The sequence below is a fragment of the Balaenoptera physalus genome (genome assembly GCF_965194825.1).
Source record: "Balaenoptera physalus genome assembly, chromosome: 10".
NCBI classification, from domain to species: domain Eukaryota; kingdom Metazoa; phylum Chordata; class Mammalia; order Artiodactyla; family Balaenopteridae; genus Balaenoptera; species Balaenoptera physalus.
Window position 1 is genome coordinate 76,879,170 of NC_138889.1, and position 26,739 is coordinate 76,905,908.

The 26,739-nt window shown below is 48.2% G+C and overlaps 1 protein-coding gene across 14 annotated transcripts in view; it reads left to right on the forward strand.

The window, feature by feature from the left end:
• NAV2 (neuron navigator 2) overlaps positions 1–26,739 on the forward strand; it is a 761,975-nt gene that overhangs the window by 701,418 nt on the left and 33,818 nt on the right. For all 14 annotated transcript variants that reach the window (XR_014267924.1, XR_014267925.1, XR_014267926.1 and 11 more), the window contains 11 exons: positions 1,877–1,900; positions 2,015–2,089; positions 6,637–6,720; positions 7,116–7,227; positions 8,534–8,679; positions 11,436–11,608; positions 18,101–18,254; positions 19,266–19,428; positions 20,171–20,271; positions 22,413–22,508; positions 24,185–24,353. Coding sequence is in view for 4 of the 14 variants with exons in the window: in XM_082476565.1 (XP_082332691.1) it covers positions 1,877–1,900; positions 2,015–2,089; positions 6,637–6,720; positions 7,116–7,227; positions 8,534–8,679; positions 11,436–11,608; positions 18,101–18,254; positions 19,266–19,428; positions 20,171–20,271; positions 22,413–22,508; positions 24,185–24,353 (1,297 nt within the window). In the remaining 10 variants the exon portion in view is untranslated. The remainder of the gene's footprint in view (positions 1–1,876; positions 1,901–2,014; positions 2,090–6,636; positions 6,721–7,115; positions 7,228–8,533; positions 8,680–11,435; positions 11,609–18,100; positions 18,255–19,265; positions 19,429–20,170; positions 20,272–22,412; positions 22,509–24,184; positions 24,354–26,739) is intronic.

Here is a 26,739-nt window from a genome sequence, read left to right on the forward strand (position 1 = left end):
ATCCCAGTTCTATCACTTATCAGCTGTCGCCATGAGCAAATTATATTAGTACCTTCTGAAAGGATTGTTATGAGGATTAAATGAGTAATGAATGTCAAGTGCTTGGAACCGTCTCTGGCATATAGTAAGTGTTCAATAAAATGCTACTTATTATTACCAGAACGTAAGCAACATAAGATGTGAGGGACTTGGTCATGTTCACAGCTGTATCCCAGGTTCTTAAAACAGTGCTTGACACATAGTTAGAAATCAATAAATATCTGATGGTGGCGGGGATGAATTGATAGACGGGCAGACGGACAGACAAAGAGAGATGGCTGAATATTATCAGAGAGGGAAGAGTAAGCCCTGAGGACTTCTCCAAACCTTCTCCTGAAAGTGTTGCTTAGATGAGGAGATTGTCCAGCTGTGTGACTTCGGGCACGATATCTAACCTCTCTGAGCCTCAGATGGAATACAAACCTACTTTGTGGAGTTACTGCAAGGGTTAACTGATTTGGCCCCAGTGTACCTAACAATTACTTACTGTTGTTAGAAGCCAGCCTGGAGGGAGGGCCTTCTGGGGCAGGACCAGGAGTGAGGGCGGTGGGAGCAGGATGTGAAGGGCGGTCAGACAGGAAACAGCTACCCACCTGTCCCAGCTGTTAGGTATAGGGACTACGGGGCCTAACGAATCATACGCCTCTGCATCCTGAACTAATAGAGAAGTAGAAACCAGAAACCAGATGCTGACTTTTTAAAAGAATGGGTTTATCACTAGTGAAATTGGATTAGGACACACATAGAGGACTTCAAGGACAAAATAGGGTCCTTCCTGATTTTCACTCACCTACCTGGCTCCCAAGTCACTGTTCCACCCCAGGGAAGTGCAAATGGTGGGGTGTGGAGAGAAGGGCAGGAACACTTCCAATATTTCCAAGAAAGGGTGTGTTTGCGGGGGCAGTTGGGGAGGGTTGGGGGTTTCTTCATTTATGGACCCCCCCCCGGGAACCCCAGAAGAGAGAAGGAATAGTTCCCCCAACCCATGTGGGCTCCCCCTATGGGAAGAGATAAGTAGCTCGTAGTCTCTGACTGGCCGATTGCTGTGTCACCACAGACCCAGGGCCCAGTATGGCAGGCTTTGCCAGCAAGAGGGCCTACGGGCTTCGTCTTTACTCCCCAGGGTCACAGGTAACTGGGGGACCAGAGATGGAGCAGCAGGAAGGTACAGGCCACCTTCATCCTTACAACCTGGGGAGTCACCAGGCTGGCTGACAGGGCTTCCCAGCCCCCCTCACTTCGGGAAGCTTCCTGACCTGCTGCTGTTTCTGCTTCAGTGCCCTAGGGAGATGAGAGGGAGGGATAAAATGGGGCAGAATTCATCTATGAGCCGTCCTCCCTGCCTCCCAGGTAGGATTGCCAGATTACATACAGAATGCCCAATTAAATTTGAAATTCAGGTAGACAACGTATAATGTTTTAGTATAAGTATGTCCCCAATATGGCATGGGACATACTTAAACTAAAAAAAATTCAAACTTAACTGGGTGTTCTGTTTTTTTATTTGCTAAATCTGGCAGCTCTGCCCTAGCTTATCCCCTTCTCCTCCCAGCTTCTCCCTGTCGTCATCTCCACCTGGGAACAGGGGCTCCTCACAACCAAAACAGGAGCGTATTTCCTAATCCTTTCTAGTTTCTTAAAATAATGTGCTGTTCATATTTGGCCTTCCTGATTGGTCATATTAATTGAACCACTTGATCCAGAAAAGTCCATCAGGAAAGAAACTAATAAATCTTTAAGACTGCTCTAAGTGTCCAAATATGGTACTCCTGTAGGCAGGATTATATTGTTCTAAGTTCCTCAACTGGTCTAATTTCTTCTATGTTTTTCTTTACAGCCAGAAGAAAAATGCCAGTCAGAGGTAAGGAAGAGTTGGCTAGTTGGATTTCGTCTTTCGCTATTATCAGTTATTTCTCCCAGCTCATCCTGTAAGTAGACTCCCAAAGCAAGTAACTCTGTCCCTTGTTATCTTTAGATTCGCAAACTACGACGGGAGCTGGATGCCTCCCAGGAGAAGGTTTCCGCTTTGACCACCCAGCTGACAGCAAATGTGAGTACAGACCCAGGGCGGTAGCCATTGCTGCCTCTGAGCATTATAGAAGCAGTGTGGTATAATAAAAAAGACATAGGCTTTAGCATCGTGGGTGTGAGTGTCAGCTCTGACACTTACTGGCATTGTGCTTTGGGCAAATTCTTTAACTTCTGAGCCTGCCTTTGCTCATCTGTGTGTCGGGGAATGATAATATTTAGCTCTCAGGGGTGTCATGTGATCAGTACCTGAACTAGATTAAGTGCTCAGAAATGTTCATTTCCCTTTCTCTTTCTGAAAATTTTCATCTTAAGAGAAAAAAAAATCTAAGGCTCCACAGTAAATAGCTGACTGCTCTGTAATTATAATATACATAAGTACGTGTTCAGGAGGCACTGCCAACTGGCATTCAATTCAGCAACTGTTTGAGTGCCAACTATGCCCCGGGTACTGTGGGTTCAACAGCAAAGCAGGCACAATCACTGTCATCTTAGTGTTCTTTCTCTGGTACAGCAGAGAGACAAAACAGTTTTGCTATAACATGATAGCTGTTGTGATAGCAATAAAGGGTGAAGGTTGCGGGAATATATAGGAGGAGCACCTAGATCAGTCTTGGTGGGGCTGGAAGAAGGCAGGAAAGGCTTCCTGGAGGAGGTGACATCTGATGAATGCTGTGTAGGGGAGGATGCATGGGAAGGACAGCACTCTAACCAAAGAGTAATTCGTGCAAAAGCCCACGGTGCATTTGGAAACTATAAATAGCTCAGTGTAATTAGAATCTATGGCTTGGATGTGGGGAAGAGGCTGGGGTGGAGGGGAGAAGGAAGTGGAAAGGAGGGAGGCATTGAAGAAAGGCAAGGGTCAGGCCACATCATGAAGGCTCTCAGCTGTTAGGTGGTTAAGTCAGCTTCCTAACTGTGGTGTGGTTATAGGATTTGAGGGGTCAGAGTGGAGGCAGAGATCTCCTACCCCATCAGATCAGTCTATAAAGGAGGCGCAGAGCCGTGAGTTGGCGAGGGCTGAGGCTCAGAAGGCAGGGCCTGAGGTTTTGGAAGGTGCTGAGATGCCTCAGAGGCAGGGCTTCCTGCTTGGGAGCACACAACCCAGCTTGAGATCACATATCCGTGTGTGTGAGCCTGTCAGAAAGCCACCTGCGTGACTCCCAGCATGCTGTTAAAATGAAAAGCAACTTCAAAAGCTTGTCTTCTTTGAACCAGGAAGGTAATTGATATTTATCTGCAGCTTTTGCCCACATAATTCCTGGCTTGAGCCTGAGTCTACTCAAGGAATCTTTCCAGTTCACTTTAAAGTCTGCGCTTGAAGTGCCTAGCGCAGTGCCTGACCTTGATTATAGGCTCAATAATTGGTAACTACCCATAACTATTCATTCTCCCGAGCTCTCTTACATTTCTGGAAATCTTTGGGGTTTTTTTCAAAACCCTAATATACTAGGCTACTGTGTGTTTTATAATCCTTTATTTCCTTGACTTCTTCCTCCGTCGGTAACTCTATCCAAAGAAGATCAGAAATTGATGTTAGATCTGAAATTTGAGGCTTAGAGCCTAGTTAAGACGGCAGAGGTATTCTTCTGTGGGTAGTCTTCATCTCAGTAACCAGATGCATGCATTCGAATCCAGCACCTACCCCAGACCCCGTGAGCCACGGGTCTCCTCGAAACATGTGAGGTTTGACAAGTGATTTGGAGCTACTCCCCTAGTTAAGAATTACAGCTGCCAATGGCTGCCCCTTACTAATGAAAAAATAGTAAGTAATTTACTTATCAGTGAACTTGGATTAATTCCTCCAGTGACCTCATGCTTCCCCAAGGGACCTTACATTGGGCCATTTGGAACTATCCTCTCTGATCGAGAAGAGTGAGATCTCTCACATATTATTATTATTTCAGAAGTACGTTTTGCTCTTCACAAAAGCCATTGAATCCAGTATTGTTTTCTTTTCTTTTTTTAAATTAATTAATTTATTTTTGGCTGCGTTGGGTCTTCGTTGCTGCGCACAGGCTTTCTCTGCTTGCGGTGAGCGGGGGCTACTCTTTGTTGTGGTGCGTGGGCTTCTCATTGCCGTGGCTTCTCTTGTTGCAGGGCACGGGCTCTAGGCGCGTGGGCTTCAGTAGTTGTGGCGCACGGGCTTAGTTGCTCCGCAGCATGTGGGATCTTCCCGGACCAGGGCTCGAACCTGTGTCCCCTGCATTGGCAGGCGGATTCTTAACCACTGCGCCACCAGGGAAGCCCCAGTATTGTTTTAAAGTAAATATTTAGTCTTGCCACACACCACCAGCAGTGCTAACGTGTTTTACTGTCTGCCATCTTTCTCGCAGGCCAAGCTGTGTTTGTTTTTCTAGGACGAACTACTCAAAGCCACCTTCTCTGAGTGTTTTTATACCACTTGTGTTTGTTTTCCTGGGAATACGAGAATGCTGCTTGCTGAGAAGGCTGTTGTGCGGCTCTAAACCAGCCTCCTGGCCCATATTTTCATAATCGAGATCATGACACAAAGTCAGTCCTTTTGCTCGCCAGCAAAATGCTATCCTCTGGTTCTTCAGAGCGAATGTGGTTCCTTCTTGAGTTGCAAAAACACTCTCTTGATAGCAGTCTTCATGGGGTCAGGTTTTTGCTTTTGTTTTTAACTGAAGGGAAATTTTGAATGCCCACAAATAGAATCTTGGGGCAATCAAACGAAGAATTGAAATAAATGGAAATTCGGTCATTTAAATTTGACCTTGTCATTCCTTTGAAATGCAAGGGTAGCAGTCATTCTTTTTCACATCCATGTCCTGGCTTCATTCACTTTGTGAATGTCTTGAATTGGTTGGCTTTTGTTCTACCACATTGTCCTGGGCAAACTAAAGCATATCTCTTTATTTTAAAATGCAAAGGCATTTTCTCAATTTTTAATAAAGAGAGAGCGTGCAATCAGAAAGAAGCTGGCCAGTCCACTTAACATTTCTATCTCAAGTGCCCTTGCTCCCTGCCAGTTCCTACGGCCAATGGAAAAGAGACTCAGCAGTTGATCCTAGAGATGTCTTATCCTCCGTCTCCCTGTTTGATGAAGTCCAGTAACCGAGGCCTCTCACTCACCTGTCAAGTCTCTCCTCCTCAAACTGTAATGTCCACTGACCCTGACCCTCCTCACAGCACAGGGTGACAGCTTCTCTCCCACCCTTGTCTTCTTCACTCTGTGCGTCAGTCACCTTTTCCTCTAGAAGTTTCCAGAACCATCAGATCTCACTTCTCCCAAGACTCAAGTATCTTGCTGGTCCTTCTGATTCCTCCTGTGACCTTCTGTGTATCTACCCACCCCGCTCCTAGAACCCTTTCTTGATGTCTCCACACCTGTGTTCTCATTGTATCTTTTGTCACTTTCTCAGTCCCAAACCCCTTCCTTTCCCTGCAGTCTCTAGCCATTCCTGTGTTTTGCAATTCCTTAACAGTTTATAGGTCATTTTCAACTATACTGTTTCATTCAGTGCTCACAATCACCCTGGGAGGAACATAGATATTGCTTCCATTTTATAGATGAAGAAACTGAGGCCAGTAGGATTAGATGAGTTGTCCATTCTTTATCCTTGGTTTCAACAATATTATCAGGATCCTAGGTCAACTAACTAATATTTCACCTACTGCTCTGTGGAAGAAGGAAAAAGGCTTAGTGTTGGGACACAGAGTTGCATCTTGCCCTTGAAGAGGGTTTCAGAGAAAGGGGCAGACAGGGAAGCATCACATTTCTCAATTCTATGGTATATATTTTTTTCATGTTTTTCACAACTCTGAAAATTGGATGCATATTTCAACTATAATTGGCGGCATTTTTAAAACTGTCTTTGTAAAACGTAAAATAATGGTGTGTCTGATGCCGTCTTCTAATAGGGATACAAAAGTGCAGGGGAGCCCCAGGGAAAGTCATAACTCCAGGGAAAACAGTGAGCAGGTTCTCTAAGGAGGTAGCAGATGGGCCTTTCGGTGGCTTTTTGTTAACCAGGATTATAACAAGCAACATCTGCCAACCACTTTGTTCATTTATCCTACAAACACACTCAACGTGAGGCTCTACTGTGAGCTTGGTGCTTGGGGAACAAAAGGTCATCCTGCAGTGTAGTGGAGACCGGCGTAAATCAGCAATCACAAGAATGTGTGTTTTTGACTGTGATATCACCATGCGTACATCAGCAGCAGTCCAGTGTGCTTGTGGGAGTGAATAGGAGGGAACCAACCCAATCTGGGGGTGTCTTGAAGGCATGCGCTGAGGTCTGTTGAGAAGGATGGGTAAAAATCAGTTAGGGAGGCAGTTGGGAGAAGAGCATTCCAGGCAGCGGGGAAAGCATGCAGAAAAGCCCTAAGGTGGGAAGAAGCACGGGGAGTGAAGGACGTGAAAGTCTAGAGTAACTGGATCCCAGAGAGTGGTGAGGAGTAGGGCTCAAGAGGCTGAAGAAGTCGACAGGGGCTAACCCACGTGGCTCCATTTGGATTTCCGTCTTTAAGACCTGGCACCCTTTAGGCACTCCTACCTTGCAAGATAATGTAACTGAAGGGAAATGTGTCTTTCCCCTCCAGGCTCACCTCGTGGCGGCCTTTGAACAGAGTCTTGGAAACATGACAATCAGGCTCCAGAGCTTAACCATGACGGCTGAGCAGAAGGTAAAGCAGAAAGAATGCTTCTTCCCTCCCTGCTTGGAATTAACAACAAACCTAAAAACATTATCCTCTTTTATTCCAGAGAGTTGTATAGATTTTAGTGTGCTTGTTGGGACTGTTGGAGTTGAATCTGAAAGAATAGGTCTTCTGAGTGAAAATGTGACCTAGATGGAGTGGCAGTTAACTGCATCGGCAACAGATCTTAGTCCCATTCTTTCTGCGTTGATGTACTCACATGTGCCTATTGAAAACTGATTCAACCTGATGTTTGACACAAAGGTTTCCTGCAACTCCTTCATTCTCTACCCTCCTCTAAGCTGACGACGCTAAGTTGTACTTCAGCTGAACTCGGTACAAAATGATTTGGGGATGACCACTGGTTTTTTTCTATTCCTCAGGATTCAGAACTGAATGAGTTAAGAAAAACCATTGAGCTGCTGAAGAAACAGAACGCAGCTGCCCAGGCGGCCATTAATGGGGTAATTAACACCCCAGAGCTCAACTGCAAAGGTAAAGGGAGAGAAACAGCCTCAGACCAGCGACCTGCCTGCCCTTAGGAACCCTCCCTTGACAATATATGATGCAACCTCCCTGCCAGAGGGTGGGTGTCCGTGTCAGTCGGACAGGTCCTAGAAGGCACTTAATCCAGTTACTTCCAGCCTCTAGGAAAACAGCTGTTCCAGCTCATCCTCTTCTCTGATGTATCTCAAAATGGAAGAAAATATATCTCTGTTGGCAAAGTGTCAAAGTATTTCATAGCCTTAACGTCACTAATGCTTTGATGTTTACGTATTGACTTGGGACTGCCTGAAATGGGTTCGTCTCTCATTTGTCCCGGAAAATATTCTGGAAGGATTGCTTTGTCCTTGTGTATCTTACTTGGGTGGTGGGGGGAGATATGGGCATGAGGAGGAGTTACGTCCAGAAAATGATATCAAGAGAACCGATAGAAAAGTAATAGTGAGAGTTAACATTTATGGAACATTCACTGTGTTCTAAGCACCGTGCTCAGTGTTTACATTATTTCATTATTCCATTTTCTCTCCACAACACGCTTATGAGTGCAGTGCTGGTTCTGTCCGCATTGTACTGAGGGGAATACTGAATTTTAGAGGCGAGAGTCCCATCCTGAGGCCACAGAGTGTGAGAAACAGAAATGGCACGAGAACCCAAGTCTGCCCCTGAAACCGGTGCTCTTAAAGACCAGGCTGTCAGGGTCGTTCTGTGATTGTGAGGAACACTGTCTGCAAACTTTATTTTGGTCTCACTACCGTTCTGGGCAGTGTTATTTCTGGTACCACTGTTATCTCAAATGTCAGACCTGGAAAAGCGAGGCTAGAGGTGACGTGGGAAGGATTGGCAAGAGCTGGCCAGGCAGAGCAGAGGGAGAAGAGCATCCCAGGAAGAGAGAATGGCACCTGTAAGGTGGTGAGAGGACATGGGCTTGGCATGTCCAAGGGCATGAAAGAAGGCTGGTGCGGGAGGAGCGGGGAGAGCAAAGGAGGGGGCACTCACGACACAGATGAGTATTGCCGCAACTCACAGACGCATTTTAGCTCAAAAGAGTGAGTGTGGGGGGACCTCTAAGCCTCCCCTGACTTCTGTTTTGTAAAATGGAGAGAGCCCTCCTTTAATTGACCAAAGAGGGCGTAGCACTCAGCTACCCAAGGACCTTAAAACCAGCATCACGGAACAGAAGGTGATGTCTAATGGGAAATACCTCCTAGTCCTTGGGTGTGTGGACTTAGGTGTAAATCCTGGGGCAAAGGAAGGGGCTCAAGTCAGCAGCTCCTGATGTCCTGCCTTGGGTCTTCAGGAAATGGTACCTCCCAGTCCGCAGACCTCCGTATCCGCAGACAGCATTCCTCCGACAGCGTCTCCAGCATCAACAGTGCCACCAGTCACTCCAGCGTGGGCAGCAACATAGAGAGTGATTCAAAGAAGAAGAAGAGAAAGAATTGGGTAAGTGTGCATCCAAAGACTCTCATGGGCACTAGCAGAGTCAGGCTAGGAAACAGTGTGCCCCAGATAGAGCCCAGGCTAGCTCTTAACTTCACAACATAGACCTTTGGGAGTCAATCCAGAGAAGTGGCTTGTGGACAGGTTTCTACTGAAATCAGGGTGGTGCTCAGCCAAACCCTAGGATTTATGAAATAACGACCTCTTTGTAGTTTTTCTGTTTCATGAGACTACGTGAAGCCCTCATCTTTCATTTCATGTGTGTCATTTCTTCCTCATCATATGCTGGCCACAGAGTTCCAGATACTAGAGCAAAATTACTCTTAAGTGGTTTTTTCCTTAGTTCCAAAGTCTTTTTTGGAATATGTATCACTAGTTATCCCATCGTTAACCGTAGTCCTTATCTATTTATTTACATAATTGCCTATGATAGCATTAAATCACCCACCCTTGTCTTTGAAAAATTTTTGACCATTTGCTGTAAGTAAAAGCTTCATAATGTAGTTGTTAGCAGTTAGTGAGTGGTTCTAAACTGGGGGGGGGGGGGAGGCGGGGGTCATACCTCAGAATAGCAAATATAATAGAACCAGTGTCCAATGCAGTGTTTCTCCATGCTTCCATAATCCCATCGAGCTACTTGGCCTTCCATACAGTGGCCTCTTGAACAGTTTTTCCCATTCTTCTTGGGAAATTCCACTCTCCTCTCCCCATCCAATTTTTAGTTCTGCTGTCAGAGCTGTGGCAGTCAGTTCTGACAGACGTTTGCTGCTCCCCGACTTCAGTGCAGGGACACCCCAGGTTGATCTGAAGTTGGCCAGGACTCACAGGACCCCATTTGTCAATGCTGACAGCATCGTGTTTTCACAGTAGCTTCATTTTCCTCATTCATTCATGCACTTCCCCCTCATTTTGTGTTATCTTGGATGGGTGGCGAGGTCTAGTGATGCAGGAGTCAAGGATTTAGTCATTTTGCTTATTGATGACTCGCGTCGGAGGCAAGCCGAAAGGCCAGTTCAGTGTGATCCTCTCATTGTTCTGATTAAATTTTTCCTTACGTTACTAATGGCTTTTAGTCAACTCATTTGCTATGACTTAAACAAACAGAATTAACTCATGTTACTGTTTCTAATGTGCTGTTGATAAATATGGTCTGATTTAATTATCAAAGTGATGAGAATTATTTTCTATGAAAAATCATGATTATCCATTTTCTTTAATTCAGGAAATAAAACTTGTTTGTTTTAAGACAACTCTTGGTTACCAGTGCAATTGGGGAGGATGGATAATTGGCATCCTTAGAGAATCCCAAAGCTTAATTTTGTCTAACCTTTATCATCTCCTCTTCTGCCTGGCATTTTACCAGAGGTTGAGGCAAGGATTTAGGTTGATGTATACCAAATCCTTCTCTTTCTGTGACTACTCTCTGGAAATATGGCCATAAGTAGGAAATGGGAGAGAAATGGGATCCAGACTCGCCCACAAGCTGGACATGCAGTTTGCTATGGGTGAAACTTTGATGAGAGACAATTTTCATTATTTCAGAATGGCCCATTTTCTGAATTTCACAATGGCTAAGAAAATGCCCAGAATACGTTTTCAGTAGGAAAAAAAGACTTTAGAAAAAGGAAATTACTTTTTAAAAGACATTTTTCAAGATGAAAATTTATTTTTTGGCCTAGAAAAATACATGCTTATCATGGCTTTCAGAGCAGACATCGCACTTTAAATTCTTTATGTTCTCACTAGAATTTTCAGATCCATCTCATGGTTTGGGGAATCTGTGATATACCAGTTCCTTTTTCCCAATATGGTTAATACATTTCTTTAAAATATCATTTTTTTGAGCAAGAAGCGAGACAGCTAATTTTCTGCTTTTATTATATTACTTGTATAGAAGGACAGCGGGGGCTCCTAAGTATATATATCAAAGAGCTATGCAGCCATGTTGGGACCAGTGCAGCAATGAAGCTACCCTTGCTAAGAAAAGAAGACATGCTAAAAAGTAATAATAATAATAAGGCTTAGAGATGACTGATAAAAGGCCAGAAAAGAGTGAGGAGTATAGGAAGGTGGGACAGTCATTTCAACCACACAGAGAAGCTTGCAGAGCTCGGATGGTAGGGGCCTCCAGACTCGCTCTTCCTCTCTTTCCATGATAGAGGAAGATGCCCTTAATGCTTTGAAAGATTCCTGATCCTACCGGAAACCTCCTCTCTGTATGGTGTTTATCATTAGCCATGTCATGTCTGAAAAGTCCAAAGCTTTCCCTGTCACTGGCTTTCTCTGTTAAAAATTGTCTTTTTTCCTTCCCCTTCCCCATTTTTGCTTGCGTTTTCTCTGGCAGGTCAATGAGGTAAGCAAGACCAACGTGAATATCAGATACCAAGCTAACCCATCCATTGATATGACTAACCTCATCCGCATCCGTCACCGTGTCTGAGCACCCCGCTTTGTTGCTGTGTCACCTCCTCCTCCCGACATCCATCTGCTGAGCCAGGCTCTGTCTTGCTGTTGGCATCTAGTCTTGAGCCGAGAGTAGGCATGGAATGTTACCCACAGGTCCAGTCCCCTGAGCTGTCAACACCAGATAACTCTTCTTCCCTTAATGCACTGATTCGAGAGAGCTGTTGGGAACCTTTTTCATTGCTGGGGGGAAAGCGTGGGAGAAGTAATTTGCTGTTCACTCTGCATGTCTCCGTTTTGCCGAGGCCTAAGGGGTGGTCTCAGCTCCTGCCAGGCTGACGGTCTTGTGTATTCAGTTACGCAGCTCCTTCAAGCAAGCCTTCGGGAAGAAGAAGTCCCCCAAGTCGGCATCCTCTCATTCAGACATTGAGGAGATGACGGATTCTTCTCTGCCTTCCTCACCAAAGTTACCACACAACGGTTCCATGGGCTCCACTCCCCTGCTGAGGAACTCTCACTCCAATTCTCTGTAAGTCTGTCTGCCGGGGTCACTATGGTCAGATGACATCTTTGGCCCCTGGGAACCCTCTCCAATAGGAATGGCTAGGAGTCCTGCTATGTTCCTTGGGGTCCTTTGTGTCTTGCGTTCATAAGACTGTGCATATTCTTTCGGTGTTTTAGGACCAGAGAGTTTAAAAGAGAAAGGAAACGAGTTTCTGTTCTGCTGGCCTCGGTGTGCATGATTAGTTGGCTGGTCTTGGGCAAACGGCTTAACCTCTCTTTGTTTCCATGTCTTTGTCAAATTGGGATAGTGGTTGTCTCCTTATCCTATCCTAAGGATTGAACAAGATAAGTGGATGTGAAGAGCTACAGCCAGTTGTGCTCTGACAGGGAGATGATGGTATAAGTGTTGGCAGTTTGGGCTGAAATTCTGGTTCACTTGGGTGACGGGGCTTAGAGAGATTACACTTTTCTTCTTTGATCAACATTTAGTGTTGACTCTTTCTCTGAGGTCAGCACTCAGAAATTAGACGTTTAAAAAAACAGAGCGATTCAGTGACGATTCTCTTTACCAAAGGGCTCTATATTTCGTCGAGTGATTCATCGCCATGAACTCTCCCAGTCGACTGTAAATGAGTCTGTTTGTACAGAGCCCTTTGGGAACACAGCTGGTTGAGTGAGACAGGCAATTGCTCCCTTGGCCTTGGCTTAGGTGCTGTTGCCCTTGGCAGAGAGGTACACAGAAGGGAAGAGTCATCTGCTCTTGCCCAGCCAACCTCCCGTGCTTTCCACCAAGCACCCATTGAGCATTGTTCCATCAGGGCGCAGGGAGACAGTCCTGTGCCCCATCTCAAAACATGAGGCCGAGAATCTAGAGGCAAGAAGAGGTCAGGAATGGCTTGGGACAGCCAGGCGGGGACCCAGGTGTCTGCTCAGAAGGTGGCACAGCTGACTCCCTGCAGCGGTGAAAAAAATTGCCCCTGCAATAGGGCAATCAGAGCTAGGGCTGAGTTCCATCAGAGCCCTTGGCATAACCAGGCGAGACGTGAAAGAGGAACCAGAGCTCAAGTGGTCTGCAAAGGCAGTTCCCGCGAGATAAGATAGTGCCTGGGAGAAGAGGACCGCTGTGGCTGGGGTCAGAACAGCCAGCGAGCTAGGGTTGGACAGTGGGGTGGGGTAGTGGTGGACACCTCAGTTTCTTCACCGGTGAAAGTGGGATCTGCATCATGGGTTCTCCTGAAGGCCGGGTCAGATTCCGTGCGTGCAGGGCAACCTCCTTCCGATCTCAGGAGGTCAGGTCTGTGGCGCCGTCCCCAGGTCCACTCAGCCAGCCAGCCTGCCCGCAGAAGACAGCAGCCTGCGCCAGCGTCCCAAAGCCGGCTCACCAGACGGGTGCAGGAAACGCGGGTGAGACGGTGGGCCAGGCCTTGGTAGCACGTCGCCTGCACGGACTGCACACGAGACAGGCAGTGGAAGCAAGGAGACAGAGCGTAGAGCCCTGGCTTTTCTATGAACCCACCTACCAGTGAAGCATGGCCTTGTCAGGGTGTCTGCTTTACTTAGGTCAGCAGCTCCTCTCCTCTCGGGGAGCACCTTGGTAAGAGGGAGGCCCTGCGGACGACGACGGGCGCTTCCGTCCTGGGCAAGGGCGAACCCCGAGCAGGGGGAGGGACGGGAGTGCTGAGCGCGCTTCCGTCCTGGGCAAGGGCGAACCCCGAGCAGGGGGAGGGAGGGGAGTGCTGAGCGCGCTTCCGTCCTGGGCAAGGGCGAACCCCGAGCAGGGGGAGGGACGGGAGTGCTGAGCGCTGGAGTGCAGTGCCCGCCTGAGGCCCTGTGTGCTGGCGTGAGGGTTAGACCAGCGTTCAGGAGTGTGAGTCCTGTTTGACCTGAAGAGTGCCCAAGAGGTAAATAAAGGACAAGCTGCCTGTGACTCACCTGCCATCATCCCAGAGCATCTCAATCCAGTTGTCTGTTTCCCGGCCAGGAGAAAAAGGAGCTCCTCATCTGTTCTTTATGTGTTGGTGTAAACTTCTCATACGACAGCCCGTGTGAGCAGGACACTACCCAAGACGGTTCTGGAGAGACCAAAGAGAATATTAACCACCCCTGGGGATTAGGGCCTGCGGGGACGTGACACGGTAGAGCTGATTCCACTCCTGGGGTCTGCTGCGTGCCAGGCGCTGTTCTTGGCTCCGGTGACGACAGTGTACGAGACGATGAAGTCCCAACTCCGGTGTAGACCCTATATGTCAGGGGGAGAGACGGGCATTAAGCACATAAAGCTGGATAAACTAGAAGAATCGGGTAGTGCCGAGCGTTCATGCTGGGAACTGAAACAGTGTGTTGGGATACAGAGTGCCTCGGCAGCAACTGCAGACGGGGTAGTCCAGAAAGGCCCCTCCGAGGAGATGACGTTTCAGCCGAGATCTGTGTGCCAGGAAGAACCCCTGGCTAGTTCTCGTCGGTAACACTAGCTGCTGTGACAAACTCAGTCGCAAAGGTCAGCGCCTTTACCTGTGACTGTTGATCTCTGCTTCCTTCCAGACCCAACACAGGTTTCCTTCATCGGCCGGCGGCCTGCCGTGTGGTGATGCCGGCCCCGAGGCTGCCTCTGTCCTGCGGGCCCGTGTCCTCTGCTGAGTGTCCAGCCAGCAGGCGGGGAGGGGAGAGAGTGTGGAGGCCCTGCAGGCGTGTGTCGTGGACCAGGCCTCTTCCCACAGTCCGCTGAGCAGGGCTTCCAACCTTGGCGGGAAGATGTGACATGAGCGTGCCCGGGAGGGGAAGGAGGTGGGCCGTCGTAAACCCGTGGCCGACTCTGCCTGCCAGCAAGCGGGGCAGCCCTCCCGACAGAACCCAGAAGCAGGCCCGGTGTGTCTGAGAAAGGGGGGGCAACCAGCTTGGCTGCTGTGTCACAGGCACGTGAGGAAGTGGTGGGAAGGAAGGCCTGCCGTGCAGAGGCGGGGCCCAGGACATGGGAGGCTTTGAAGCCAAGGTGAATTTGCGGCTGATTTCCTGTGTGATAAGTAGGCTTTGGAGAGTTTTCAGCAGGAACGTGAGATCATCCTTGAATATTCCTAGACTTGCCACTCGAGGACTTGGGTGTGTGGTGGCGTTGTTTCTGGCATGAGTGGGAGACACACACGGGGCCAGGTGGGGATCAGTGGCTCTGGTTTGACCGTGCAAAGTTTGAGATGCCTAGTAGACATCCCTGTGGAAATGCCAGCCAGCCTGGAGTTCCTGGAGGTGGAGATTTGGGAGACGTGGGCTCAGAGGTGGTTTCGAAAGCTGGGAAGCTGGAGGGATTCTCCAAGGGGTTGAATGGAGATGGCGAAGAGGCAGAGGGGCAAGGACTGAGCTCTGGGGCTCTCTCATATCTCAGGTTCAGGAAGAGAAAGTAGAGCAGCCAGCGAGGTGGGTGGAAACCCAGGAGCAGAGAGAAGAAACTGTTTGGAGGCGGGAGTAGTCACTGGGCCAGAAGCTGCTGGGCGGCCTAGGAGCGATGCATTCGGCCTATGGGGCTCCTGGAGCCTGTAGCAGGAGCGCTCCCCCAAACCACTTTCCCCATAGGGACTGGGGGGCAGGCGGGCCCACCCTTTGGCTCGGCAGCCCTTTCCTGACATTCCACAGAATCCATGCACGCTGGAGGTGTTTGCTTTGGGTCTGGTTTTCCAAAGCGTGGGCAGAGAGCAAATGCTTCTTTCCAGCCTTGAAGGGTTTGTAAGAATGTGCAGATCTAGACGCGAGAGGGTGTTCAAAGAAGAAACCAAAGGCAGAGGAGTCGGGGCTCAGAAAAGTTCCTACCCCGTGGGCGGAAGGAATGGCCGTGTGGGAAGGCAGTGTTTCCCACACTAGGGTGTGTAAAGTTAGGTATGCTCCCAGCCCTGCCTCCTGGGCATGACGGCAGGAATATGCTGGAATTAAGTGTTAGGGGCTGAGTAGGAAAAATTAACATCAGGTTGCTTCAGTAAGTGGTCCATAGAGGGGACCAGTGTGTGTTCATCCATGCCTGCTGGGTGAAGTTCAGGAGCTTGCGCCCTGGAGTTAAGCAGACCCATCAGACTTGTTTCTGATTCTCACATTTTTAATGGGCATGTCAATTTCTTTCTGTCTCAGCCTCCCCGTTTTTAAAATGGAGATAATTGTAGTGTCTCTTCCCGAAAGTTAGTAGTGTACGTAGTGCATTAAATAATACGCTGCAGATGCCTGACACAGTGGTCTATGTATTCAGGAAACATTATGTGCCGATCAGTGTGATCAGATACTACAAATGAGGCAGAGAAGAACCCTGGTCCTAGGGGAGCCAGGGGCCACGCAGGGAGTGATTATCAGTGACTCGGCAGAACCAGGGGAGAAGGCTCTGTCCTGGGCAGTAGGCACAGGGGGACTAACTCTTAGCTGGGGCTTGTTTTCAACATCATGTCTGTTGTAGGACACCCCTCCTGTGCGGCCTCGCTGTGCTGTGCTTCTGAGAACTGGCCGATTTGTGGGGGACACGGGAGGGCCTTGGACTCCAGACAGACTTTCTTCCTTTTAGTTTGCTTCCCTTTGTAAAGTCATTGTTTGGCCAAGCTTCACAAAGTAACCCATGTGATAAATTCCACAAAGTGGGTGTGGAGGAGATGTTGTCTCTCTTGCTGAGAAAGCTTTCTGGGGGAAAAAGCACAGGCCACGTGAAGGAGACTGGAGCAAAGCGCCTTGCCGTGTGACAGACAGACAGACAGGGTGGACTAAGGCTGATTGTTCTCTGCAGTGAACTGGAATCTTCGAGATCTATGCAGGACATGGTTTGGCTAAGACCAGAATGTCACAGTGGAATTTTGTTCAGACTTTACACTCCATTTAAACCCAGAAACCATAGTCCTTTCCCAAGAAAGAACCAGTTTTTGCAAGCTCCCCTCGAAAACCTCCCAAACCAAAGAAAGTATGACTGTATAGTTAAACCCTGCAAACCACAGGCTATCCAAAGCACAGAGAGCTGGGGGGTTGGCGGGGGGCAGAGGATGATCTGATTTCTAAAGACATTACTGTTTCTCTAGCCCTTTTAGTCCCAAATTTGCTGGCCTCAGTTTCTCATAGGTATGAAATGGGAATAATTATAAGGTTTTTCAAGGGTCTGTTGGAGGTTTCAGATTTTGAAGTGGAGAAGTTTTCTTGGATGCTGACAACTTTTTAAAATAGGAGATGATTTTGTATCTCTCAAAACAGTTCAGGGTGCAGGTCAAGAAAATAGCCACAAAAAGATTTGGCTGTTCAGGCGTTACATTTTTCTTCTAGTCCTTTCTGCCCCTGAAATACAATTACATCTTTTTTTAACAATTATCATGGTTCTCCTTTGGCAATTAACATTTCCAGTCCCTCTCCCAGTTTCACAGGTCAGGTTTGGTTTGGCCTCAGATCCAGTACTTGGGTCCTGGAGAGAGGGCTCGAGTGATTATTTCTGCACAGGCCACGTGCTCACCATGTCGTTCAGAGATAATCAGCTTCAGCTTTGTAACTTCATGAACTTGGGCTTTTTTTCCTTTCTTTTTTCTGTTTTAGTTCCAAGAAGTGTCAAAGCTTTCTCTTCTGGATCACCCCACACCTCAGCTCCTATAATCTTTGAAATCAACAGAACTTTTTTTTTTTTTTTCTTTAATAGAAGCTATCTTTTCTAACATTGCAATTCATCATGACTTTTATGATCTTCCAGTTTGTGCTGACTTGCCAGTATCTGAAGGGCAAACCTAAGTAATCGAATAAGGAACTCAGCCTGGAAGGTCCACCTCTTAAAACAGAGGGACTCACAGGGTCCCACAGTCTCCTGATCTGGTGTCCAGCTGGGGAAGGAGGACAGCTCACTACACTGTTGCATGTTTTCAGATAAAATTTTGGCTTTCATGTCGCATCACTCTCTGCTAACTACCTGAGATGTTTCTCTTCCTTGCCATGGGCTTATTAAGCAGTATGGGGGGGTGGGGGGATAAAAGAATGTTTCTCTCTCTAGACACCTTTAGGGGAGTGGGCTTTAGAATGTGACCAGAAACAGACTAGCATCTTCCACCCGTATCTTTAGGTTTCTTCCCGTTTTTGGCAAATAAAAATCACCCTCAGCTCTCTGACCCTGGAGTGTCTAATCTTTACAACAGACAGTTGACCTCATTTCTCTGAGTGGGTTTAGATATCAAGGGCCATGTTGTATCTTTATAGGGGCCCAGCTGTGTACACATCACGGAGGGTTTCAAACCCCCAAGGTTACCATTCCCTTTTGCTGGCTCCTGTTTATCCCTAGATCACTGGAATTTGGCTGGAAGGCATACCGGAGCCATTCAGATTGCCAGAGCTCTGCAAAGAAAGAGTGTAGAGAAGTCATAAAGTCTGTGAATTTCAGGTGCTTTTGATATTGTCACTTCCGGGAAGCACCGGGCAGCTGGTTATACAGGGTTACTCTTTAACAAACCTGATGATGACGTGGTGGTCAGTGGAGAACTTAAAGGAGCTGAACTCAGAGCCGCCTTGGTCAGTAACACTCCTCTTTCCCTAGCATCTCGGAGTGCATGGATAGTGAAGCCGAGACGGTCATGCAGCTCCGAAACGAGCTGAGAGACAAGGAGATGAAGCTGACCGACATCCGCCTGGAAGCCCTCAGCTCTGCACACCAGCTGGACCAGCTGCGGGAGGCCATGAACAGGATGCAGGTGAGATCCGGGAGAGCGGCTGAGCCCTGGGCTGCCCGGGGAGGAGATGCTCCTGCCAGGCGCCCTCCGCTGGGATAGCCTTCTGCACATCTAGATCGGAAGCTTCCCTCGAGGCTCAGCCTGACGCCTCTTCCTCTGCCAAGCCTTTCCACGTCCTGCAGCTGGAAGAGTTAGTGTAGTGCCCTCATCTGGATCCCTATAGATTTGTTCCTACGGCCCCTCTCACCGTTTGACACGGACTGAAGGCATTTGAGTCTCTGAGCCGTTCTGTTTTGCATCCCATTCTCTGGATGTAGGACCAGTGCTTAACACATAGTAGGTTCTTTATAAGTATTCATGGAATGAAAGACCACTGTGGATTCTACTAAATCGGCTTTCACTGGAGAGCAGCGTTTCCCAGAGGAGTTTCCGTGAAACGCTCGTTCCATAAGAAACTCTGTGAAAAGAAGGCTCCTTGATCAAAAGTGTTTGGGAAATGCTGCACACTATGTGCCCCTCTCAGATTCACAATGCATACCAACTTATTAAAGGCTCTGAGAAGTCCTGCAGTAAAGGTCTGGGTTGAGAAACCCAGAGTTTTCAAACTTCCTAGATAAGACTTTTTCCACTTACCACCCAGATTCTGGGAAACATTTCCGAGGTCTTGTCAAAGGCCAGCTCTCGGACCCTCCTGTGCCAGAGAGGTCTTGTGGGGGGACTTCCCTGGCGGTCCAGTGGTTAAGACTTCACCTTCCAATGCAGGCGGTGCGGGTTCGATCCCTGGTCGGGGCGCTAAGATCCCACATGCCTCACAGCCAAAAAAAAAAAAAAAAAAACCCAAAAGAGAGAGGTCTTGTGTATACAGCAAAGGCAGTGACCACTGTTGAATCTCTCTGATGGTGTAACTTATTCTGCCTCCATGGCTGGGATATGTACTTGATCCCCGCAGGGAACTTTCAAATCCCTCCTCCAGGAAAGACTTGTTCGCATGGTAGCCGCCTAGTAAGTGAGCTTCTCCCTTACCCTTCGCAGAGTGAAATAGAGAAGCTGAAAGCTGAGAACGACCGGCTGAAGTCGGAGTCTCAAGGCAGTGGCTGCAGCCGGGCGCCCTCCCAGGCGTCCCTCTCCACCTCCCCAAGGCAGTCCATGGGGCTCTCCCAGCACAGCCTGAACCTCGCTGAGTCCAGCAGCCTGGGTGAGTAACGTCACAGGGCCTGCAGCTGGCACTCTGGTCTCTAAGCAGGAGCCCCAAGATGAGCAGATCAGCAGATCAAATGGAGAGGCAGCAGGCGTGTGTGTGCTTAGGGTGTACGTGTGTGTGGGTGTGCGTCTGCTACCAACATGAGCCCAGCCAATAGACTGCTGTCATGCTTTGCTCCAGCGCCCCAACTTCTCCAAGCCATGAGCTTGGATCCCCTCGCCCACCATGCTGAGTTCTGTTTGATCCATTTTGAGAGGCTGACGTGCAAGCTGTATGCTGCATACCACCCGCCCCCTGCCCCACCTGCCCTTGGTAAGCTGACTGGGACGCTGGCTTGGTTTATGACCTTCCTGCCTTGGGGCTGGATTCAGGCTGGCTCGATAATTAGCGAATGTGATCTAGGCAGATCACACAGGTCTGTGTGTAAGCATATCGAGGCTGATGCTTTGGTTTATTATCCATGACGCTGCTCTTGCTGTCGTTTTGGTTGAGTCTCCCTCGCACTTCCATTTGGCAAAGGTACATCGTCAGCCCGCTGGCTCCTTGATTGGTCCACTGTTGGTTTCTGTGGTTGCGTTCTCCATTCTGCCCTCTCCCCCCGCCACCCCCCATCCCACTTCCCCTGCACCACGACACCTGGTTTGTCCCGCTGCTGTGCCGACAAGCAGCGGGGGTGTCAGGAAGCCGGCTTTGCTGTCCCCGTGTGCCTAAGGCTGTTGATGTTTTCCATTCGCAGACATGTTGCTGGATGACACTGGTGAATGCCCGGCTCGGAAGGAAGGAGGCAGGCATGTTAAGATAGTTGTCAGCTTTCAGGAGGAAATGAAGTGGAAGGAGGTTAGTTGGATCCCTTACCTTGCTTGGCCTGTCCCTTCCCCAGGTAGAACTACCTAGCATAGTGATTCCATCATCACGCCCCATCACCTCAGGCTCTGAGGTGATTTGCAAATAGTACTAACGCTTTCCCTAACTAACCATACTCCCCAGCAGCATTTTGCCACCGTGAAAGTGAGCCAACGGCCCCTCCCTGTCTCTCGTGTTTGAAAAGTGTGTAAAGAGTTCTAAAGATGGTCCACACTGCACCACTTTCCAGTATCTAACTAAACGCTAACATCAGTCAGAAACGGCTTTTCTGAATTTAGTATATTCCCAAAGCACTTCAAAGGCAGCTAAGCACATTTAGCACGGAAGGTACAGAAGTAAGCCACCCAGATTCATCCGACCAAGAGCACCTGTTTTAATCCAGTCATCAGAGGCTGCTGACCAAGTAGAAACTGGGAGGTAGAGGTGGTCAAGCCCAGGAGCACACAGGTGGCTAGCAGTGAAGATGGTGGGGCACCGTGACTCACTGAGGCTGGGAATCTGAGTTTTCTGAGTAGTTTCTGTTCTCTTCCAGTGTCTAGAGGTCATACCCGCGTCAGAGACTGTTTTAGGATGAGGGCAAGGGTTGACAGTCAAAGTTGATTTTTAGTCGTCAGTTAAATCTAAAGGATTCTGAGAATGACCATCTCTCAGATAAGTGGGAAAAGACCTCCTGAGCCCCTCATGTAAGTCCCTTGAGGCTTTTGTTTGCTTGTTAGTTCTGAGTATTTTAGCCAACACGCTGTCATAGGCTCTGAGAGCTTGGGAGCCCGCAGTGCCCATCAAAACAAAGCGTCTGCAGCCAGACTTCTCTGCCAGGGGATTCTACTTTGTGGCTGGCTGTCTAGTCTCACTGACGAGGGTAGCCCCAGGATTTTGAGCTGCCAGGGGTCTGAGCATGATCTAGTTTAGAAAGATCCAAAAAATAGTTCAGAGCTTAGCTGGTAGAGTGATAGACTATCAAGGGGGAAGTCCATTCTTATAACGTTCTGTTAATAAACGCAAGTGGTATCTGTGAAGGCATTTTATTCTAATGATCATCAACACAAACAGATAGATCTTACATTTTACGGAAGTCTGTCACTTTCCAAAATTGTCTTGTTCTGGATCACCACAGCATCCAGATGAGGTTGGCTGCCCAGATTTTATCATCTCCATTTTACAGTTGAGAAGCCCAAGACCCAAGCATCACTTACCTAAGGCTGTAAGGCAAGTGATGGGGCCAGATCATCTCACTTCAAGACTGTTGCTCTTTTCTCTGCTGATTTTGCTTAACCGCCAAATACACCCCCTCCTCTCCCCACCTCCCTCCACTCTCCTAATTCTATATTCTTATCAGCATGTCAGATATTTTAAAACCAAACAAAATGGAATGTTCTATTAGTTTCCTTTAATCAGTGTGATCAGTTAGCCCCCACTATGCAGAGCCCTGTGGGCAGAGAGGCAAAAGAAGTAGAACAAAGATTATTTTTTGTGAATTTCCTGGAGTTTTACTAGTTTTCTGAATTGGACATGTTTTAACTTTTAATTAGAAGAAAAGAAATCAATACTATTAAAAAACAGAAAAGAAGAAAAGAAAAAATAAAAACATCCTGAAGGAATTTAAGATCGAGCAAGGAGACAAACTTGGTAGACAAATAAGACAAATACCTAAAAATAAACAAGTGCAGAATATATCATCATATAAGTTGTGTACAGAACTGTTGAAGCAATGTGAGCTCTGAGCCTGGTGGGTTGATCATTGAAGGCTTCCTGGAAGAGGTGAGTTGGTAAGCAAGGTTTGGAAAGGGAGAGATGGCAGAAAGGAGAGGGGAGAGCATTCCCCGCAAAGGATGTGTGATCTATACACCATATGAGGTGCACAGTCGGTAGAAGGTTCTAGATTCCAGAGAGGAGATCCTCTCTTCCTAACCCACGGGTTGCTGTTTTAGCAATAGGGGAGGAAAGTGTTTAAGACCATTGCTTTCAGTCCAAGTTACATCTCGTGTTAAAACAAATAGGACTTTTCTTCCCCTCTCAAACCATTGGCGGAGTTCTAAGACAATCTGAGTCCTCTGCTAACCTGAGTCAGAAAGGAGCCACCTGTTTTTCACCTGCGGACATTTCCTTGCCCTTAGGATTCCAGACCACACCTCTTCCTCATCGGCTGCATTGGAGTTAGTGGCAAGACGAAGTGGGACGTGCTCGACGGGGTGGTTAGACGGCTATTCAAAGTAAGTGCTTCGTGAAGACAGCTACGGCAGTGCACCCGAGCGGGGGCCTGGGCCTCGGGAGGGAAAGGGCGGTTTGTGGCCCGAACCTGGTCATTCATCGGGCCTGTCCCCTCTCCCACATCCTTATGTTGCTGGGACTTGTCCCCTGGCCCTCAAGGGAACAGAAGGAGGATGGTAAGTATAGGCTGGTAACAGGACCAACTATTCTCATCTGCCCTTGGCAGTGGTTGGCCAGCCAGGGAGAGGCATTTTCCTGGTCTTGAGCGATTACATGAGCCTCTCACAGTGAACTGCTAATGTCTACATTCTCTTCACCTTAGAATTGTGTCCTGTTGAGTATGTTTTGCAGCGTGTGTTCTGGGGCTACGACATCATGTTTCCACCCTTCATTTTGGTAGGGGGATTTGATCCAACTTACCCTGCGTCCCATGCCAACACTTCAGACTCTGTGATTTGTGCTATGCGTGACACTGACTTCTGATCCGTGGCTGGTGTCAAGGCTGTTGGCACAGTTATTTTTCTGTTCATTCTAATCACATCACTGGAGTGGGTGTTTGCCACAGGAGGAATTACTAATGAGCATCTAGGTGAACCCTGACGTACTGGGTGATTTGAAAGAAGCTTTTGGTACATTTTTTTCTATTGACCTGAAGTAGTTCAATAACCAGAAGTGTTCATTAATCACATCCCCTGAGTATTAATAATAGCCCACATTTTTTGTGCCAGAGACCACATTGGTCTAGTTGAGTTGGTCTGATATCAAAACCTGACTTTTAACTAGTATACTCTAGTCTCCTAGCATCTAGACTCAGGTGGCTTCACAGAGAGAAAATTCTGTTCTTTGACCCAAGCTCGCTTCCCATCTTGACAGACCAGTCTGTAGAAATGAGACGGAGTGAGAGACAGGAATGGCTTAGAGCAGACCAAGCCTGCTGCCCCAGCCGAAATCTTATCTCTGCTGATGGGCAGTTGGGACATCCCTGGATTAGAAAGACCACAGTTGGGGCTGACAAGAGCCTGTGAGGCGTCACACGTGAGGAAGTGAAACCATTAAAGGTAGAGACTTGTTATCAGGATTCCACCTCAGTCGTATGGCTACCACAGAGCCCATGGACTTCGTTCCAAGTTCACTGACCTAAAACATTCCGGCCACTCATCTAAGATGGAACACTTTCCAAATTAAACACACGTTTGTTTGTTTAAAACTCTAAGCTCCTCTTTTCTAGCAGCCCGGGGTTTTGTTCCCTTTGTCATTATATGGCCCTTGACCTGAACCAAAAGAAAGGGCTGGTGGAGAGATTTCTTGGCAGAATTACTTTTTCATGCATTTTCCAGCACCATTCACAGGCCCCAATGTCTTTAAGACTTCAGCTGAACTTATAGGAAAAGCAGCTTAACTTTTCCGTGCGTGGTTCATCCAGACTAACTGTTCACCATCTTGTTAGGGTTTCCCACCCTCCCATCACTAACCGAATAAATCTGTACCTTAAGGGGCCTGTGATACGAGGGCATCCTCCCCAGAGAAAGTCAGCTCTTCTGCCCCTCGTTCCACAGCTCGATTTCAACTCAGGCATCAGCTGGGAAAGAGGAGAAGATGACCGTAAATCACCCAGTGAAGACGTGGGTCTTGGGCAGATTTTTCGCCACACCTTTGACGGGGTCTTTATTTTGTCCAGGAGTACATCATTCACGTCGACCCCGTGAGTCAGCTGGGGCTGAACTCTGATAGCGTCCTCGGCTACAGCATTGGGGACATCAAGCGCAGCAATACCTCCGAGACCCCCGAGCTTCTTCCCTGTGGCTACCTGGTTGGAGAGAACACAACCATCTCTGTGGCCGTCAAAGGTAATCCAGCCCATTGCAGGGGTGGGAGCTTCCAGAACTGTAGGTTTTGTTCTGTGACTTGGCACGGGAACCTGTGGCCATGATTTTGTTTGTGCATGTATATGTGGGTTGTATTTTTTTCCCCATCCACTGCAGTTACTCTTACCTAAGCAAGTTGAACGGTCTTCAGCTTTTTCAGCGACCGTCGGAAACAAATAATTTTAGTTTATTGCTGAAATTACATAACAAAAGGTGCCATTGGCCTTATGACTCTGAGATGATGGAATCTTAATAAGCCTGTTGAAACGGGGCTCCACTGATACCAGTGAGTTACTGTTGCCGGCGAGCCTTGGATGCAGTCCCATTCTACAGATGGGGAACCACGATGTGCTGTGGGCCAGAGGGGAGTTGCTCGGAACACCCTGCGGAAGCAATGAAGCTCCTGCCCACGCACGATGCTGCTCGAGCTTCCAACTGCCTCATCACCTAGGGAGGCTACGCCCGAGGCTAAAGTTCAGTGGAACTTTAGACTCACAAAGTATTTTTTGGGAAAAAAAAAGTTTCACGGCCAAATAAGTCCGGCATCGTTATTCCCATACAGGTTCTCTAAAGCCTCTGTCCTTTAATGTCCTGACTCTTGCTGTTAAAAAAGCTGCGTGATCCGGTCTGACACAAATGCATTTGACTGCAAAACCCCTTTTTCCTATATTTTATGAACCACTTAAAGAAGAGATTGCTAAACACTGTCCTAAGCTCAGCCTTCACGGTATCTTATTTCTTCCCTGGAAGGCATTAATCTTGACTGTAGTTTTGGGGTTGTTTGATGCAAGCTTTGTTTCCTAACTGGGAGGTTTTCTAAAAGCACCCCAACATTCCTCATCAGCAGGAATGAAGATCTTGCCCCCCTGGTGACCAGTAGCATGTTCCTGTTGGAGCCTCACACATAGCCTTATCTTGTTGGCATTCCATAATTGTGGCCTTGGGCTGCAAGTGACAGAAACCTACTCAAAACTAGCTTTAGCCAAAAGGAAGCATACAGGCTCAGGTACCTGGAACATCCAGGTATAGGCTTCAGGCGCAGCTGGATCCAGGTGCTCCAGCAGTGCCATCAGGATCAGGCCTACCTCGGCTTTGCTTATATTTGGAGCTTTCTGCACATAGCAGATGAATGGCGCCCAGATTCATCCTTCTAGCTTAGGAACCTAGAAGAAAGAGAATGTCATTCTGGACAAGTGTGACAGGAAATTCTTAGGGGTGACTCTGGCCCACCATGGGTCCAATGCTCATCACCAAATCAGTCGTTGTGACCAGGGAGAGGCTTTGGCCCGGCCTGGTCACAAGCCCACCCCTTTGGTGGGTGAAGGTGCTGGGTCAGCCCTGCTTGGACCGGCTAGAATGAACTCCTTGCAAGAAAGAAGAGTCCCACTACAAGGGGAAGGAGGGGAGGGCTGCCAGGCACACTTTGACAACAGCTGTCCACTCCAAGAACCCTTTAGGGAAAGCCTGATACACCATGACTTTGAACTGCGTTTCATCCACGCTGGCGAGCAGGTGAGCGCTGCAAGCACTGAAGGGTAAAAGGAGTGACCCGTTGCTGAGACCAGAGCAAACCTCTGTAGGAACAGCGACAGGATTGTCTGCTTCCCGAACAGGCCGCCTCACCACGGAGCCTAGCTGGTGCTGCTCTCAGCACATCAAGTTGTTTTAGCATCTCTAGGGATCAGCTCGGGTTTGTTTTTAAGCGATACCTGACTCTTCTGTTTTCCTGTGGTGCTTGACACTTATGCCTTCAAGGCGCTGAAAACCACTCAAGGGGCTTCCCTGGTGGCGCAGTGGTTGAGAGTCTGCCTGCCGATGCAGGGGACACGGGTTCGAGCCCTGGTCTGGGAGGGTCCCACATGCCGCGGAGCAACTAGGCCTCTGAGCCACAACTACTGAGCCTGCGCGTCTGGAGCCTGTGCTCCGCAACAAGAGAGGCCACGATAGTGAGAGGCCCGCGCACCGCGATGAAGAGTGGCCCCCGCTTGCCGCAACTGGAGAAAGCCCTCGCACAGAAACGAAGACCCAACACAGCCATAAATAAATAAATAAATAATTAAATAAATAATTAAAAAAAAAAAAAAACCACTCAAGGATTTGAGCTGAAAGAGATCCGTGAGCTGCAGATGATTCACTTCAGTGGCACCGGGGCAGGGGCTGTGGCTTTGTGTGCTCTGAAGTGAGTTCGTCTGCAAAGTAGTCACTGCCAGGGGGTTTTTTGACAAGAGACTGAGACAGCAACGTAGATGCAAAGAGAGGGGTTTCAGTGTGTTTTAATCCCTGCCCTGTGTTTGTTATTAAGTTTAGACAGAAGACCCTATCCTCCCTATTTTTTTAATCAAATTTTGAGCCCATGTAGGCTCTATTG